The 19,415-nt window shown below is 46.2% G+C and overlaps 1 protein-coding gene across 2 annotated transcripts in view; it reads left to right on the top strand.

Moving 5' to 3' along the window:
• LOC119172953 (uncharacterized) overlaps positions 1 to 19,415 on the top strand; it is a 349,485-nt gene that overhangs the window by 105,908 nt on the left and 224,162 nt on the right. The window contains exon 3 of one of the 2 annotated variants that reach the window (XM_075893860.1): positions 17,172 to 17,312. The exons of the other annotated variant lie outside the window; for it this stretch is intronic. Within the exon in view, the coding sequence (XP_075749975.1) occupies positions 17,172 to 17,312 (141 nt within the window). The remainder of the gene's footprint in view (positions 1 to 17,171; positions 17,313 to 19,415) is intronic. 2 annotated transcript variants of the gene reach the window in all.

The raw sequence follows: 19,415 nt of genomic DNA, 5'->3' as shown, positions 1-19,415 counted from the left end.
ATTGCGTAGTTTTCCCAACCATGCTCACACAGCACAAGAGAAAGAAAAAACAGCGTGAGCGGTAACAAAATGCAACTAGCCTACAACCACAACAGCCAGCAGAGCAAGCGAGCACGTAAGATCAATGTGGCCAGACGCACTGTCATGCGCTGCCAACTTCGCTCGGCTGTGCACAAAAATGTTTAAAACGTGAATAAATTAAGTAACTAAGTACATCATTTGAAAGATAGAATATTGCTAAGTTTTTTTGTTAGACAGTAGGTAATAATTTTCAACAGTTTGCCTACTGAAAACTTGTTTCGAAGCAAAGAAGATTGTCTGTATATTGGGCGAACAGAATCCGCAAGCCATTCCGACCTCAGCCAGTCGAGCGTTGCTTTCTCACAGATCTCACAGCAGTGACGTCACGCTGACAAGACGGAGGCTTGCCGAGGCCTTGAAAAAAAAATCTAGGTGGTGTTGCCCGGGCTCAGGCCACCCCGACGTTTTGTACTGTGAGGCATAGCCTTTCCACCGCTGTCCAGGCCCGCTGGATTGCCCACAGTTGTTCGTGCAGATCTGAGCTTGTCAGCGCACTTAGCCAACGCTCCTCGAGAAGGTCCGGTTTTATGTTGTCCTCTCGGTATATTACTGTGACCTGTGTGCATTGCCATAGAATATGTGTCATATCTGCGTGTTCGTGCTTACAGAGGGTACAGCTTGTTTGTGGGTATTGTGTGGAGTTTGCTATGTTCAGTTGTACTGGATTTAAAAAGGTTCTGGTTTGCAATCTTCGTCAATCTGTTTCTTCGGATCTGTCTAGCTGTTTGTGTGGTGGCGGATATTCTTCTCGTTGTCGCTTATAATGTACCAATATGTCATGATACGTGACCGGTCTGTCTCTGTTGTCTTGTATCGCATATTCATTATTGTCATCACCTTCATTGTCCCCATCGCCTCCCCCAAAGTCATCTCCCCTTCTAAGGTCGGTGTGGGGGGCCGGGCCGTCACTGTCGGAGCCGTGGGGGGTTAGTTCTCGCACGGTTCGATGGTCCTTCTCGTTAAGGTTTTGAGTGATGGTCATGTCTTCAATGTTTAATTCCCCCATGTGCACCGGGATCCATTTGAGGTATTTTGGTAAAATTTTGCCGTTCCGGAAGTCTTCTGCTCTGCGGTTCAGGATTTTGGCTGCTTCGGTGGAGACCAATCCTTTTATGAAATTCCTAATGGCCATCTTGGAATCACTGATTATTAATCTGTCGTGTTTTCGACCATTGACTACGGCCAGTGCAATGGCCATTTCTTCCGCTGCCTCCGACGATATGGTCCTTACGTGTCCATGCTTCATACTTCCCGCGTTCTATATAAAAACAATCACAGCATATCTGCGGAGCGAGTGATCCTGAGTCAGGCAACGCGTCCGTCCGTGCATGCGCATGTCCATCGGTCTGTCCGCGCGTCCCTTCATGCGTCCAACTGTCCGTCCGTTTGTTTGCGCATTTCTCACAGCGGTGAGAAATGCGGGCCATACAGGTCTACGTGCCATAGTGGTACACAAGCAGGCGCTTTGCCTCCGTAGCATTTCATTCATTGCCATGAAATGCCCACGAGTAGAGTTTTGATTGATTAAAAAATAATATGCACTTTTGAATTTCGAAAGTGTGTTCGGCGAAAGCCTGGCGCTGTTTGACTGACTATGCCATGCCTTTAGTGGAAAGGGGAGAGGACACAACTGCAGCGACTCAACTGTGTCTATGTGCCACTGTGCTGTCACGGGATTGCCAAGAGAGAGTGAGGGGGTGGGTCTCAGTCAGCACCATTCCAGACAATCGATGGACGGACACAAGACGAGAAACTAAACACTTTCGTCATGAAACCTCATTTAATAAATTGGAGAGACAACAAAGCGCCAAGCGTGGGTCACTAGTCCTTAATTCAAATGGCCAATGCTGGTCAGCCTAATGATCTTCAACCGTCAAATATATTCCATGCGTATACATAACTTCCGTAAAAGAGGCGCACTAGCTGCAGTCTGTCTGAAGTGAATGTACTTTTCCACTATGCTAAAGTAACCATTAGAGGTGACAGAAAATTAAAGTTACTTCTCCAGGCCTAAAATACTTGGTTAGGCTGAACACTATACCCAGAGTCAATGATAACTGGTTTTAGAGATGTTCACGTTTTTGTCAAAAACCAGTAACACAAACGTATACCTTCATGTTAAAATGAACCAGTCCTGAGCCGTGGCACGTGGGAACCCTGTGACACAGTTTTTTTCAGGTGAAGTGTTTCCGTGATTACAAGCACCTGCGGCACGGTTTTTTGCTCTTGCTTAATAAAGCACCAAGCAGTCTAAATCGTTAAAACACTTTTTCTAGACACATCTGCTTTTTGTCCAGCACAAATTGTCAGTCAGTCAAGAACTTTAATATATGGTCCTGAGGAGTTTAAGCCACCAGGGTGCCCACGTGGGACATCCTAGCAGCCGCTACCGTAGGCGACGCCCGAGTCGGGGCGGGAACGTGGTGGCGTTCCGCCAGTTCTTGGGCCCTCTGGACTGCCTTAAGTTGGTTTCGGAGATTGGGGCTCCTGAGTGCCTCCTCCCAGTCGGACTCACTGGTGAGAGGTCCCTGAGGTAACGCGGGACATTGCCAGAGCATGTGCGCGAGTGAACAGTACACTTCTGTGCAATCTGGGCACTGTGAATTTATGTCTGAGTTATAATGGCTGAGTCGGCCCCGTGATGGGTACGATCTCGTTTGTAACATTCTAAAGGCTACTTCTTGCGCGCGTTCTAGTTTTGAATGGGGTAAAGGGTATCGGCTTCTGTTGTGTCGGTAGTGGGAGGTAATTTCATGGAAGGTGAGTAGTGGGTCATTAAACTGCACGTCTGGGCCCAGCTCTTCGGTGGCTGATTGATCGTCACGGCGGGTCAGTTCTCGTGCTCGATCATGAGCCATTTCGTTGAGGTTGGGTTGTTGTGGGTGAACGTCTTTGCCCATGTGGGCAGGGAACCAAGAGAGGTAGTGCGAGCCCGTATATTTCCGTGTTTGTAAAATGCGGGCTGCTTCTGGAGCGATGTTGCCGGTTTCGTAAGCCCGAATGGCGGCGCGAGAGTCTGTGAAGACATTAGTGAGTGAGGGGTCGGTCATCGCTAAAGCTATAGCAACTTGTTCGGCTATGGCGCTTGTTGATAGCCTAACCGAGGCGGCTGAGCGTAGGGCTCCGTCGCCATCTACTACCGCGAGTGCGAAAGAGGAGGAGTTACCGTATTGCGCTGCGTCGACGAATGCGGTAGAGTTGCGATTCGCGGCGGTACGGTTTAGGATCGCGCGAGCGCGGGCCAGCCGTCTGCCTTCGTTGTGTTGTGGGTGGACATTTCGCGGAAATGGGGTTACCATGTAAGTAGCTCGGACAACTCTGGGGAGGGTTACTGCACAAATTGTTGAAAACTTTTTTTATGTACAAAATTCCTTCGCAGCTGACGTACATGCGTCTCTGGATGCTGTGGCTGAGACCAATTATTACTATCCCATAGTAGAGCAGTACATCCTACCCGAAACGTCTAGCATTATTTTTGTTAAACGCACAACACACAACGAATTTCCAAGTCAAGTTTTAATTTTTGTGCCTGTGTGAAACTCCGTGAGCCGCATTCAACCCATACAATTATTGGGGACCGCACCTAAGACGACCGCTTCTCTTTTATGATGCAGTAGCGGGGCTCAAGAGTTCGGTTGATTCTAACGACACCGAAGAGTTTTTCAAAGCTTGCTCCAGCCCGGATTTGTAAAAGGCTGGTCAATCGCCACAGTACAGACGAGGGGGAACAGGGACCGGTGTCTAGTAAATGGCAGAGATGGCTCAACAACATGTCGACAAAGGCTGAGTAATTGGACTGGCTACTGAAGTCCCTTGAAAAATGTTCACTGGCTAGAGCGGCCGGGCGCCCTCTCACCTGAGAAACCGAATTGAGGAGCAACCACCAACAACAGGTGTTTCAACTGTAGCACTGGCGCGTTACGGAAGCTGATCTCGGAGGCCATGCTGTCGTAAACCAGAACAGTTCACGAAACAATGTCTGAATGTGTGCCGACTAAAGAATGATTTACCGATTCAGTAAAAGATCCTCGAGGCATCCGAGGTTGTCAGACAGGAAACTTCTTTAATGCTTCCGGATGGAGTTAAATAACCAGTCTTTATTCTGTGCGGTCATAATTACGAGTTTATTACCATGAGATAAAGAGAATTCAAGTCTGTGGTTTATACAAGAGTGAGTTTTAAATGCGAAGCATTATGTTAGAGAACTTTGGAGACTTTGAGCGTATCCATCTATCTAGCCGCTTACGTATGGGTGCTCTCGTGGTCACCTTCTTAACTTGGCTTGAACCAAAATTAGCATGGGAGGGTAAGATGATTTGACGAACATGATGCGCTGGTCAAGACATGAAAAATGTATGAATCCCGTCGCGTACGTCGTCGAACACGTCCCGCCAGACAGTGGCACATACTCACGGGCGGACATGTGCCGCTGGTATGCGGGTATTTCCTAGAGGTGATTGGCACTTAGTATCTACCCAGGAACGACGAGAACACACATGCGCAATTTTAATGCGTGAGCGCTAAGCAATACCCGACATAGGTAGCGTCGACACAACGAATGCATAGAATAAATGTCATTGTTAAGAAAAACCTGACATAGGGAGCTCTCTACCCAAAGCAGAAGCCAATTATTCCACAACAGAAAAGGAGTGCCTCGCCATCATCTGGGCTACGTCGAAATTTCGCCCCTACCTCTACGGCAGGCCCTTCAAAGTTGTGAGCAACCACCACACCTTCTGTTGGCTAGCCACCTTGAAGGATCCTTCAGGTCGCCCCGCCCGATGGAGCCTGAGACTTCAAGGATATGACATTACTGTCATTTACAAGTCCGACAAGAAACACTCCGACGCCGACTGTCTCTCTCGTGCGCCTGTCGACCAACCACCACCCGACGACCTGGATGACGACTACTACTTGGGAACGATAACTACCGACGACTTCGCTAAACGACAGCGGGCCGACCCAGAACTTAAGGCCCTCATAGAATACCTCGAAGGCAGGACCACCGAAGTCGCGAAGGTATTCAAGCGCGCACTTGTGTCGTTCTTCTTGCGAAACGGTCTTCTCCAAAAGAAAAACTTTTCACCACTCCGAGCCAAGTACCTCCTTGTGGTGCCTTCAGCTCGGCGACCAGAACTCCTGCAGACCCTGCACGACGATTCGACGGCAGGGCAACTCGGTGTTTCTCGCACACTCGCGAGCATACAAGAAAGGTACTACTGGCCACGTCTTACCACCGACGTCACTCGTTATGTGAGAACATGCCGGGACTGTCAGCAACGCAAGACACCGCCGACAAGGCCAGCGGGACTTCTGCAGCCAATTGAACCACCTTGCCGACCTTTCCAGCAGATTTGTATGGACCTAATGGGGCCGTTCGCGACGTCGTCTTTCGGAAACAAGTGGATCGTGGTGGCTACCGACTACCTCACCCGCTACGCCAAGACAAATGTCCTTCCCAATGGCAGCTCATTCGAGGTAGCTAAGTTCTTCGTCGAAAATATCTTCCCACGTAATGGCGCCCCGGAGGTCCTTATCACCGACAGAGGAACAGCATTTACTGTCGACTTAACTCAACTGATCTTGGCATACAGCAAGACAAACCACCGCCGAACGACAGTGTACCACCCACAGACCAACGGCCTCACAGAGCGGCTTAACAAGACGATCACCGACATGCTGGCAATGTACGTTGATGTCGAACACAAGACGTGGGACGCCATTCTGCCGTACGTGACCTTCGCATACAACACGGCGGTGCAGGAGACGACGCAGATGTCTCCATGCAATCTCCATATCGAGCCATCAGTTCCAAGTTGGCAATACGGGTGGCTTGATGTTCCAACTGCGCCGATGAGTTGTCAACGCACTCGGACCAGGACGCGACGTCCGTCGTTTTGCCAGCAGGCGGCTGCGGAAGCTAGTATCGTTTCAGGCTCATCATTTCCATGGGCAACCTCGACTGAAGGCGTTCGAATTCAGTTCTTGTGATCCGCTGCGACGTACATTGAAAGCATGTTGATGATGGTACGATTGATGCGCTCAGTGAGGCCGTTGGTCTGAGGGTGGTATGGCGTGGAATGGCGATACTGACACCCACAAAGCCGTAGCAACTCTTTGTCAACATCAGCGGTAAACTGTCGGCCGCGATCACTTATCACCACATGAGGGGCCCCGTGACGAAGTATGATCGAGTGTAGAAGAAACCATGACACATCAGATGATGTGACTGAAGCAACCGCCATCGTTTCAGTATACCGCGTCAGTTAATCTACGCACACAATAATCCAGCGGCGGCCGGTGGTAGACTTGGGGAAAGGGCCCAGTAAGTCTATGCCGACTTTTTCGAATGGTGATGTCGGTGGCTTAACCGGCTGCAGTGGGCCGGTCAATAGTGTGGTAGGTTGTTTGTGGCGTTGGCAGACATTACAACTTGCGACGTAGTGCTTGGTGGTCTTCCAGAGTCGAGGCCAGTAAAAACGTTGTCGGATACGGTGAAGCGTTCGGGCAAATCCAAGGTGGCCAGACGCGATGTCATCGTGCATGGCTTGGAATACCGCAAGACGCAGGCATTCTTGCACGAGGAGGAGTAGTGTGGAGCCATGGCTAGAGTAATTCTTGCGATATAGTAGGGCGTCATGAATCACGAATGGCGTGGTACGTTTAGAGCTATGAGCCACTTCAATCATTGGTTTCAGCGAAGGGTCACGCTGTTGCTCATGACGGAAGACGTCCAAATTTGGGAAGTTGGATGAGATTGCGGCCATGTAGTTGTTGAAATCATCATCATCAGCATCCACAGTCGGAGATGGAAGACGAGATAAGCAGTCGGCATCTGCGTGACATCGACCGCTCTTGTAGGTCACAGAATAATTATATTCTTGAAGCCGTAAGTTCCAGCGAGCCAACCGACCAGCTGGGTCACGTAGTCCGACAAGCCAACAAAGCGAATGATGATCTGTGACGATCTTGAACTGCCGGCCGTACAAATAAGGTCTGAACTTTCGGACGGCAAAAACAACTGCAAGACATTCCAGTTCGGTGACCGTATCTTTCCTCTCCGCCTTAGTCAAAGTACGACTTGCGTACGCCATGACATGCCGGCGGCTGTCGTGATATTGAACTAGCACGGCACCAACACCGATACCACTAGCATCTGTATGCAGTTCTGTGAGTGCCTACGGGTCGAAATGGCGCAAGAGGGGCCCGGAAGTAAGCAAATACTTCAGCTGCTCGAAAGCAGCCTCACACTCAACGGTCCATCGGAATGGGGCGTTTTTGCGGAGCAACTCTGTCAGGGGATGAGCCAGCTGGGCGAAGTTTTTGATAACCGACGAAAATAAGAACACAGGCCCACAAAGCTACGGAGATCCTTCACAGACGTCGGTTGTTTGAAGTCTCGGACAGCACTGATTTTGTGCGGGTCTGGTCGTATACCATCCCTGTCGACTAGATATTCAAGCACAAGGGCTTGACGCTCACCAAAATGACACTTCTTTGCGTTTAAAACGAGACCAGCTTGTTTGACGCAATCTAGAACAACGCTAAGCCGATGGTTGTGCTCGTGGAATGTCTTGCCAAAAATAATTACATCATCGAGATAACACACACATATCTCCCATTTGAGGCTGCGAAGGATGGAGTCCATGAATCACTCGAAGGTAGCTGGGGCATTGCATAAGCCAAACGGCATAATGTGTAAATAAAATAAGCCGTCAGGCGTGACAAAAGCAGTCTTCTCTTTGTCAGACGGATGCATTGGTATTTGCCAGTATCCAGACCTTAGGTCGACGGACGAAAAGTATGCGGCCGAGTGCAGACAATCAACACCATCGTCGATGCATGGTAGCGGATACACGTCTTTCTTTGTGATGGCGTTGAGACGGCGGTAGTCTACACAAAATTGCCAGGAGTTGTCCTTCTTTTTTACCAATATAACAGGAGCTGCCCAGGGACTGCTTGACTCTTGAATAACGCCTTTCTGCAGCATGTCGGTAACCTGATCGGCGATCACTTTCCTCTCTGACGGGGATACGCGATAGGGTTTCTGGCGTATCGGTGTAGCATCTCCCGTGTTGATGCGGTGGTGCATACGGAATTCGGGCAACATGGAACAACGCTTGTTTTGAGCGAAATCAAAGACTCCCGCGCAGCGTGTAAGTACCTCCTCAAGGACATTCTGCTCGGAAGAAGGCAACGACTTATTGATCATACGTTTAATCTCGGCTGAGTAGTTGGGTGCAGTCTGACTGATGGCTGGAGACTCTAAGACCATTCTGACGTCAATTGTGGCCTGCTCCTCGAACGTTCCCAGTTTGAATCTGGCTGGTAGCACAACAGGCTCTGAGGCTGCGTTGAGCGCCCACAAGCAAGCATGTCCGTCGATGGCTGTAAGGACAGACCATGGGAGCAGCACATTCTTCTGGATGGCGTTTGCATGATCAGGCTCCACAAGTCCAGTGCACGGTCCTGAGCGGACATGAGAAGAGCATACGGGTACAAACACTGCTGTCCGACCAGGGATGGTCACATCTTCAGACAACGAAGGAGCAAGGATTGGCAGAGTCGAAAAATCGTCAACTATTATAGCGGGCAGCGTACTTTGTAGAAGAATCTCTCCAGTTGCACAGTTAAGCGTAACGCCGCATTCATGCAGGAGGTCTATCCCTAAAATGACGTCATGAGTTGCACGAGCCAGTACAGCGAATTCAACTCGGAAATTTTGTCCACCAATCGTGAGTACAACTGAACAAATACCAACAGGGCATAACGCTTTGCCTCCAACTCCACGAAAAGTTTCTTTACGATCCCACGTGAACATAACTTTGTGACCCAAATACGATGTTTGAAACGAAGGCTCATAACCAAAACAGCAGCACCAGTGTCTACAAGAGCAAGAGTATCTACACCGTCTATACACACATGCACTTTGTTCATCAACATCACAGCAGAAGGAGGAATTGGCGAAACTGACCGTCCCGCGACCGCACCTCCTTCGGTCGCACCAGTTAGCTTCGCAGCCGATGCGGGGAGGGTGACCGACGACGCGGAGACGGCGACCAGCAGGACCGTGTCGGAGGCGGCGTCAGGTTCGCTCGGAGGCGGGGGACTCGCTGCGAAATTCGTTAGGCCATTGCTGTCGGGGACGGTGGTCGGCCGGGTGAGAGGTCCAGGTTTCGTGCATACGAGGCGGGTGCGTCGAAAAACGTCGCGGGACAGGCATTTCGTACATACGAGCCGGATACGCCGAAAAACGTGGGGGTGCTGGCGGCCTTCTGGTACAAAAGTGCGAAATATGCCCTGGAAGACCACATGTGTAGCAAACGGGGACTTGTCGGCTAACATTAGCAGGAGCAGAGGTGGCAGAAGTACGCGGAGACGGGTCGTGCTCCGCAGGAAGATTTTGTGATGACGCGTAGTAATCTTCTGGTAGAGGCCTGGTTGACGACGGTCGGAGGTCCGCAGCGGCACGTCGAGATGATGACATCCGGTGGTGGCCACGACACGTTGGGGAAAACGGAAGCCACGGGGTAAAATCTGCAGTTTCTGTGCGTGGTCGGTTTTCGACGTGGCGCTTTCGCATCCAGTAGGGAGGTGGTTCAGGGCACGTGGCGAACGAGCATTGGTGGTGAACGTCACCTGCTTGAAGTAGTACGAGCTCTTCTCGAACTACCCGACGTACGAGGAAGGGAATGTCTTCGCAGGTGGCGACGTTCATACTTGCGACAGTGGGAACATTGTCCAAGCGCCCGCACTTGGGTAGAATTCTCCGGGTCTTCAACGCCTCGAATGCGCGACACTGCTGCCTGAAAGTCGAAGGAGTGTTCAAGTTTTCTTTTGTTATCAAAAAACTGTACACGTCCTCGGCGATGCCTTTTAACAAATGACCAACTTTGTCTTCGTCAGACACATTTGCGTTGACAATACCGCAAACCTTCAATACTTCTTCAATGTAGGTTGTGCACGTCTCGCCGGGCAACTGAGCCCTACGTGACAGCGTTTGCTCAGCTTTGTTGTTCATGGAACTTGTGTCCCCAAGGCAGGCCTTCAGTTCCTTAACAATTTTATCCCAAGTGGGGAGGACATGTTCATGGTTCTCAAACCAAAGCAAGGCTGTCCGGGCAAAGAAGATTACTACGTTCACGAGCTTCGCCGGTGCGCCCCATTCGTAGTAGCGGCTCACTCTGTCAAAATCTTTTAGCCAAGCGTCCAGCGTCCACGTCTTCGTCAGTTTTACCTGAGAAAATTCGTGGCTCGGGTGCCCAGTAGTTTGGTTGTCGAGGTCGACGGCCACCTTGTGCCGTGTCGGTGGCACTGGTGGATGCAGCAGCGTTGTGCGTCAATGGGATGGCTGTGTCGTCGTTCATGCTGATGTTGTCTGGGGGTAGGCCAGCTAAGCGTCTGCTTCTTCGAAGAACTTCTGCTGCGGGGTCCAGGATGGCAAGTCTCCCAGCACCGCTCTACCAAAGGTGTTACGGATGTGATGGGTTTATTTACACTGAAAAAATGTCGGCGCTCTACTGTCACTGCAGAATCACCATTGCTCGAGAGCGTCCGATGTCTTCTTCTTCCTCGCTCTTTCAGTCCGCGTTACAATATATATATATATATATATATATATATATATATATATATATATATATATATATATATATATATATATACTAAAACGCTAGAAAGTTAAACAATTCAGAAAAGTGACTCCGGCGCACGGAATTGAACTTCCAACCTCTTGCATGTGACTACTTGGTGTTAGCCCCTGAGCTACGATGGAGCACCTCCTCTAACGTTGAAACGGGAAGCTACTCATATCCGCCACTTATACATGGCGATGACCATCTCTAACTATCGTGTTTCCATCATTGCCCGCGAGATGGCGCAAAGAGCGCCCATTGCCAGATCGTCACGACACGGTGAGGCGCAATCATGCGTTGATATCCCACGCGTACTTTGCCCTACTGAGGTTGCGGGGGGAGGGGTAGACGCCCACGCGTGCGGACGCCTATCTCGCGGTGGGAAGAATCGTATGTCTTTGGCTTTCAACGGAACGATCGTTTTTCAGTTACCCGGACGGCACACAAATGTTACTCACTTGCTGCACAGTCTCCGTTTGCGGAAAAGGGGCGCTTTTCAGGTTAAGCGAAGTTACAACTGAGACATTTATTCGCGTTCATCTGTACCTGTGCTTACGTTTCATAAGCTATTTGAGCGTGAACAACGCCGGGCACGTGTCGCTCTCCTTTTTATTTTTCGCGTGACGTTCCTATGTGTTGATATCGCATTCATCGCTTCGCTTTTGCAGTAAAGCTGTGACTTTTTCTTGGATCCCAAACAGGTGTTTGGAAGCCATTTTAGCCTCCACACGCCATCATTCCTAGTCACGCAGGGACAACTCATGTCGTTGTTAATGTATATCAGCAATACAGCAAACGAAAATTGAGAGCTATATCTCCGCGGTAAGATGGCGCCAATGGAACGTTAAAAATGCTTAATGGAATGATTTACGTCATAATATTTTAACAACCTACAGTGCCTGCAAAATAAGCGCAGGAGCTATGACCGTGGCAGTTGCACCTGTTGAAATAAATTCCAACCACATGCTGTATTGCACATTTCTCAAAAATTGTGTTCTTCCATATTGACCCTGAAAGAGGGTAAAAGGAAGTTTGTCTATTCAATTTTTTCTGGTTTGGTGAAAAAAAATCATTTATCAAAACTACTTTTTTATTCCTACATATTGTACCTCGGAAATGGTAGACGGCCTTTGCAGCTCGACTGCTGAGCATGGAAATTTTTTGCGCGATCTCTATGAAGCAAAGTTAGAGAAGAAAATGTAGTAGACGAAACCGTACACTTACCGAAATTGTGTTGAAGCACAACAGCGAGATGCACCCCTCGTATATTAGAGTTAGAAGTGGTATTTTAGGATCAAGTATATGTGGAAATGAACGCCTGCATTTCTTTTTTTTTGCTTGCTTTTCTTTTTCTCCTTGCCAACTGAACAGTTTTGTTTTCTTTCCGAATGAACACGCCTGTTTAGGTTAATCGCCCCGTGGCTTTTTAAAATGCTACACGCACTAGATATGGCGGCAGACATTTTCATTTTTTCGCAGACTTAAGGGTGTCGTGCCCAGCTGTTTTTTCAGATGAGTGCGTTTTAAAGGTGCGCTTGTTATTTTATACTTTACATGGAGTGAACGTTTAAAGCAGTAGCCGTTGCGAATATATACATAAACTTAGCGAAAACTTTGCTACACCTTGTTTCACGTTTCTGGTCCTTTAAAAAATGCGACTTCGGAACAACTTGCTTTGCTTTTGGTACTAGAAAACTGTGGCAAGGCATGAGAATCAGGATATACAAACCACGACCTCTGCGTTCGATGTGTATTTCTTTAAATATGTTGTCTCTACTCAAAGTGGCAAATGTCAACTGCAGTCAGCCAATGTATTTCGAAATGTTGGGGTCTTTCGTCACTGTAACGTCGTGTTGTTATTCTGCGAACGGTGTTGACGCTCCGTACTCCATACTTTTTCAAGCGACGAAGCACGATTGCTTGTTTGTATTCGGGCTGGAGACTCGTTTAATGTATATATATTTTCGGACAGATAAAATCTCATGCAGTGTAAGGTTGGAGTGGCGCCTCTCTTCGGGGTCAACGCTGTATCCTCACCGCTGGCCTCAGGAAATGCTTCGGTAATGCATTTTTCATGCAGCCAAGACTTCTTCATCCCAGCATCTCTACTCTTTGGTGCGCCTGCTATTTTCGATATTGGAATATTTGATCACTCGTTCGCGACGTCGTACATGAAGTTTTGGTGGTGTCGCCACTCGCTTCACGAATAATCATGGCATAGGCCACTCTTCAAGAAATGTGCTCTATGTGAACATAGTGCTATAGCAAGAGCTCCGTCGTTTCTGACTAATGTGAAAAAAAACAATAAACACAAGCTAGTAGTTTACAGCAATACAAATTTATCCCGTAAATACTTTATAAAAAGAGCATTTCCAGCAATGAAAGAGCATTTTCATATCTAAAATTTATCAATTCGTTGGAGTGAGCATCTATCAGGGGTACAAACCTCGTAAAGCAGGTTCGCGTCTATGAAATCAATCTTTAATGTTGTAACGCGAGCAAAGCAGAGTGTTTATTTATTTATTTATTTATTTATTTATCGATACTGCAGGCCAATATGCTGGCCCATGCAAAAGGGGCAAATACAAAATACAATAACAAGGCTTTCACAAAAATACTAACAATGCAAGAAGAAAAACATACACTGCAAGACGCTTGCTTCGCAAAACTATTTACACAAGTGATAGCAACGAAAAAAAAATCTTAAGAGAATAACAGAGCACTACACAGAGCATGAGATTCACGACACAATTGTAATTGTGTCGTGTAATTTTATTCAAGTATTGGCGATTTTGTCACATGTCTCTGCATGTTTTGGTGTAAGCATACAATGTCATCTAACAGTATGCACTGCCGAAAATAACACTGTTATTAGGTCCTTCATTTTTCAACGAGAAGATGAGAGGAGAGTAATCTTGTCCAGCTCCTGACCCCAAAAGTACATTTTATTACATTCGCACCAGTACAGTGCAACAATACATGAGTGCAGTACAGTCTAATTTTTGGAATAAGTAAAGAAGAACTGAAAATAGAATTACTAGCTATGTTGTAAGAATTTTCATTGAAAACAAAATATTATAACCCATTCGAAAACTTGTGTGGTCAAATGGAACACCAAATTGAAAAAAATTGGCTATTTAGGTGAAATCAAGTCCCATAAACGTCAAATTTCTGCCCAAAGTTTAATCAACAAGATACAAACTCCGAATTTATAAGAAAAAAATTCTACAGATCCTACGTACTTTGGAAATCGAAATTATGCGAAGCATAGGGTTGAAAAGCATCTATATTGCAATTTTCATGGAGGGATACGTCACTAAGTGGCGCTAAAAGTTGGTAGAATGAGACGCACAGATATATGACTAACAGCCACATATGTTTTATATAACCAGCTCTTTATAGTTACGTAACAATGCCAACAGAAAGGTGGCTATCAGCAGCACCATAAGCAGATAGTAACCCTTGACGCCGCAACATAAATCCACTTAATTGAATGACACCTACGGCGGTATTGTAGGAGGACATATGTAATGCTTATAAAATTAGAAAGCCTGCACTGCAACCACACTTGGCATTTCCCGAACTACATGGGTTCATTAAATGGGTAGTTCCAAGACTTCGCTTGGCTCTCTGATAAAATACTTGATTACCACACAGAATCCTAGGATTTGATTCCTGCTGGGGCAATGATATTTCCTCTTTGCATTCGTCCCGTCAACGCTGCCGATGTAAGCTTTTTCTTAACGCTCAAGCGTTAAAATTACCCATGTGTGGTCTCGCCGTTCTCAGGTAGACAAAAAGTGTCAATCACCTGTGGCACATGCCCACCGGCGGGTTTTTGTCACTGTCTAGAGGGGAGTACTGGACGACGTAGGCGACGGGATGAAGGCTTTATTCATGTAACGACAAGCAAGTATTCTTGAGAAATCAACTTATCCCCCCATACTAATTTTGGTTTTTCCAGAGTTAAAGGACAATCACGAGAGCACCCAGTCGTAGATAGATAGATAGATAGATAGATAGATAGATAGATAGATAGATAGATAGATAGACACAAAGAAATGCTTCGCATTTCATAAACTCCAAAAAGTATTGATTCTGAATCCTCTTCGTGGCTTGGATGTTTCTGGTTTCGAGACACTTTTGAAAAACAGAAAAAAGAGCCGCTACACGATAAAAGTGCTTCAAAATATAAAAAAGTGTGTCAGACCCAAGCTTTCTTAAAATACGTATTGTGACATTACTTGAAGAACTAGATTCTTATAAATTGTTCTTTATCACCTTATCGCATGTAGGTGTAAAAGTTCTTAGTTGTTCATTGTTATAGCTGGTCATGTTTTCATTAAATCTGATTTTCAGAGGGAGATAAAAAACATTCTCAGAGAAAACAAATTCCCAAGAGGCGTTAGGTTATCTATCTATCTATCTATCTATCTATCTATCTATCTATCTATCTATCTATCTATCTATCTATCTATCTATCTATCTATCTATCTATCTATCTATCTATCTATCTATCTATCTATGTATCTATCTATCTATCTGTATATCTATCTATCTATCTATCTATCTATCAATCTATCTGTCTATCTATCTATGTATCTATCTATTGAAATAATAAATACGTGTCTGTGGTGACCGTTTTCTTCAACCAACGTCAGCCTGTGTTTTATGCTATATTCCATCTTAGAAGTAGTCTTTAGCACTTGGCAGGCTTCAGAAACCCTTAGCCTATAGGACAAATGATGAGCCCTTCTTCATGCGTTCATACGCACCGCATCACCTGCTAAACGTCTCTTGGCATCTGCGCGCACACATTCGGCGAGTACACGACATCACTGAAAAAGACTAAAATTACAGAACATGCCTGCATACAATGACAGTAATGGCCCCCACCGCTAATTGATCACGTCATCCTTTTGCGCTAAGTGTCCCTCAAGGTCCAACCTGGCGCTTGTATTAAGACATGTCTCGTACTCGCGGTGGCTGGTGTCCATCCACCTCCCTGGCATGGTGCCAGCTGGGCTGTCTACTATTGACGTGGGAGGATGCATTAGCTTCATTGGCAGATATGCCTCGCGTCTCTCACCGATTCAAATTAAAATTCGAAAACACGCACACATTCAGGGTGGCAAACATGTAGAATGCGGCATACTTGTCATATTCCAATTGGAGGGAAAACAAAGCATAGCATGTTAAGTGAAAAGACCTCAGCGTTTCGTCACACAAAGTTTCGAATTCGCAAAGAATTTTTTTGCATTAAATTTATGTCTTGCCGCGTCAGCAGCAGTGTATTCGGGGCTACATTTACTGTGCCAGTTCTAAGAACCACTACGATATAATAAGCGTTAGGCTTAGCAGGTGGGATTAAAGAAACAGGATTGATCAAGTCCGCAGAGGCGCTGCCATGTTGATTTCCAACTACAGTTGCCTGGTTGCCTGTTGTTTTTCATAGAATAAATCGAAGAAATACAATGTAGATGTAATGAGGAATAAACATACTACATACTCATATGCAGAAACTGATGCTAAGCCAGGGCAGGTTTATCAACCTTCACAATCGCAGGGCAATTAGTACGTATTAAAAATTGTTTTCTTGCGTAGGCACGTGGTTTGCTTACGAACCATGGCTTTGCCAGTGCTGATTGGCAGTGCTCAAGTGGGCTTCACTGGCTACACGTCACGCTTTTACACTCTAGAAAACAAGTATGCCAGGCTCTTTTTCGGAAGTCCTGGCTCTTCACGTATGTGACTTTCCAAAAACAGGCACGTTGCCTCTCTTCAAAGTCACACGACTCTTATAAGAGTTTGACGTGACCCCCAAACACAGTTGACGAGCCAATGTTAACAGAGTCATACACGTGGCAAGCCAGGACTCTCCAAAGAAAAAAGTAGTGTATTTTTTATAATATATTTTACTAGCTTGCTGCGATCAAAACTGCGGCTTCACAAAAGCAGTGATTCAAATTATAGTAGATTTTAACCTAATAAAAATGCAAGCTCCGCTTCCAGTGCTGCAGTGTGGCTGTAATGCATTGGCACAACAGTACAATGCTAGGCGACTCCTGTTCCATCCATAAGCGCATTTTTGGTGATAGTGCAAATAACACGCTTAATAAAAACGTGAAGTTCTCCAATCTTTCTTAAAATGTTAAGATTCGCGGAGCAGTAAAGTCGCAATTTTTGATGAAATTTGCCAAGAATTAAAATTCTTTTACCGAAAACTAATAAAATGAACCCGAACTGGCACGAACAAGAGATATGCCTGAAGTTTGTGTAGTTTCGAATACGTAACTTACATAATGGACTGCAATTAAATCTAAAATTTACTCTTCTGGGTGGAATAATGAGCACTGTGGGTGGAGCTTGCATTTATTCTTAGGCTGTCAACGATTATATGTTTATTTTTGTTGAGTGATTATGTTTTACTGAACTTATATTGTTTCTTTTTTCAAGGTGTGGGCTTCTACATTGGTGACCCGTGCAATCAGACATGTAGCAGCGTTCTGTACCACGTGTTCTGCAACGTCACTTCTCGACGCTGCGAGTGCAGGCCGGAATATCCTGTCAACATAGAAAACAGACAGTGCGTCAAAGGTACACTCACACCTCAAAAACCTTTCTCCTTCCTTGGCTCGAATCTCGAATGTTTCTAGTGCATAGTGATCTTGGGAGTGGAGTGGTACACCCTTGAGCAACCAAGAAAATAGAAAGAGCTCCCAAGCACGTTGTTGTTGTTGCTGATTGTGCAATATGACCACAAGTGAGGTCGTATTACTCTTCCTTATTCGCATCTTCCATTCACTGGCCTTCTAACCATAATTGACCGTCGTCTCACTTACAACAGCCGAAAGCAAAGAACGTGAATCACGAAATGTGAGCGCAAATTGAGATAAGTTCATCAGTTCTCTCATTGTGTCTCTCTCTCTCTCTCTCTCTCTCTCACACACACACACACACACACACACACACACACACACACACACACACACACACACACACACAGAGAGAGAGAGACAGACAAAAAGCCTCAATTGAAATAATGAAACACAAAAAAAATTTCCTTTTACAATGTGCGATAAAATATGGGCAAAGCAGGAGTATTGCTGAATGCAAGACGACCGAAAATGCAAGACTACGTATAAGTGCTTTGGGAACTCGCAAAAAAACAAAAGGACTATTTTAAAAACTAAAGTGGTAAATTATATAAGCATTTTCACTTGACAGGACTCGACAGATTTTTCACTCATGCTTATGCAGACCTTGAAAGAGCGGCCGGTTTTCACTGTCCCGTAAATAACGATGACGGGAAAGAAGAGAGACAGAAAGACAGACAGACACAGAACTTTATTGAGGTCCTGAGGAACACTACCTCAAGGAGGTAGAGCAGAGGGCCGCTCCCACGTCAGGATAGGTAGGCCGAGCCTCACCGCGGCATCGTGGGCCCTCTGGAAAGCCCAGAGTTGATATAGGAGTTCTGGGCTCTTGAGCGCAGAGCTTCATTCTTCTTCGGTCATGTGCCGAGAATCGCGTGATGAGGAGCACTACCAGAGCATGTGTTCTAACGTGGATATGGCGTCACAATTTGGCAAGTTTCATTAATGCCTTTATAAACTGGCTCTGGGAACGAAGACTGGAGTACAACCTGGTTTGAAGCATGCGGAGGGTAAGTGTCTGGACCCTACAAAGAAGAAAGTACAAAAACATACTCCGTATCACACCTACATCAGATGCAGAAACGCTGTGGAAGCTATGCAAGAAGTGCGGTCAGCAATACGTGAAACTACGCGCGTCTCGCGCTTGGCTTTCTTGTTGTGAATGCTTGTGCAAGTCGAGCATGAACGCGTGCGCATGACGTCACGAAATGTAACAAATCAAACATCAAGAGGTGAGAACAAAGAGATGCTAAGATCCAGGACAACTTATAGACAGCTGCATACCGGGGTGTTTTTATCTACGACGCACAAAGCATCTTCATTTACCACTAATCCCAAGGAGCAAAAGAAATCATGTCTCAGATGAAAAAGAATCATCACACTATTTTTTTAGCGCGAATGCATTTATTGCAAGAAGCGTCGCTGGCCTCCACATCGATGCAATTTTATATAAACACAGCATATGTGCGTGTCAACGCGAATATAGGTAACTGCTCCAGCTTTGACGCACTCCTCGTATAATCGCCGAACTATTTTCCGACAAACTCGTCGTCATCATCACGAGGTATTTACTACCTTGACGATAACTAATTAGATGTAACAGGTTATAAGGCCAAGGAACGTATAGGGCATTTTATCAGAAGTACTTGTAAGGTATAACATAATAAAGAAATTTGCACGAAAGGATAATTGTCATGAACAGAAACCTCCCGTCCACTTTAGAGACTATATATGCGTCCATAAACGTGGGAGCGTCAGTCAGCACCGCCAGTAGCCATAATAGCAACTGTGGAACACTGTTAGCCAAGGACAAGTTAGCTTTTTGTCCACTTTTCTTTCTTCACATTTACGTTACGAACACTTCTAACACCATCCCCTATACTTCCCTTGGCATGATTATAGGATCTCATTAACGTTATGTCAAGAAAGAAAACGAGCACTTAAATGTACAATCTTTCCTTCATTCATAGCGAGGGCCTCGCTCTGGCAGACTTGGTGCCTTCAAGTAGCATACGAGGGACTATTGGTCAGCTGCCAGCCCGTA

This window comes from Rhipicephalus microplus, chromosome 4 (assembly GCF_043290135.1).
Source record: "Rhipicephalus microplus isolate Deutch F79 chromosome 4, USDA_Rmic, whole genome shotgun sequence".
In the NCBI taxonomy this organism is placed as follows: domain Eukaryota; kingdom Metazoa; phylum Arthropoda; class Arachnida; order Ixodida; family Ixodidae; genus Rhipicephalus; species Rhipicephalus microplus.
Note: the sequence above shows the minus strand (reverse complement) of the source record. Positions and strands in the feature narration are given on the sequence as shown.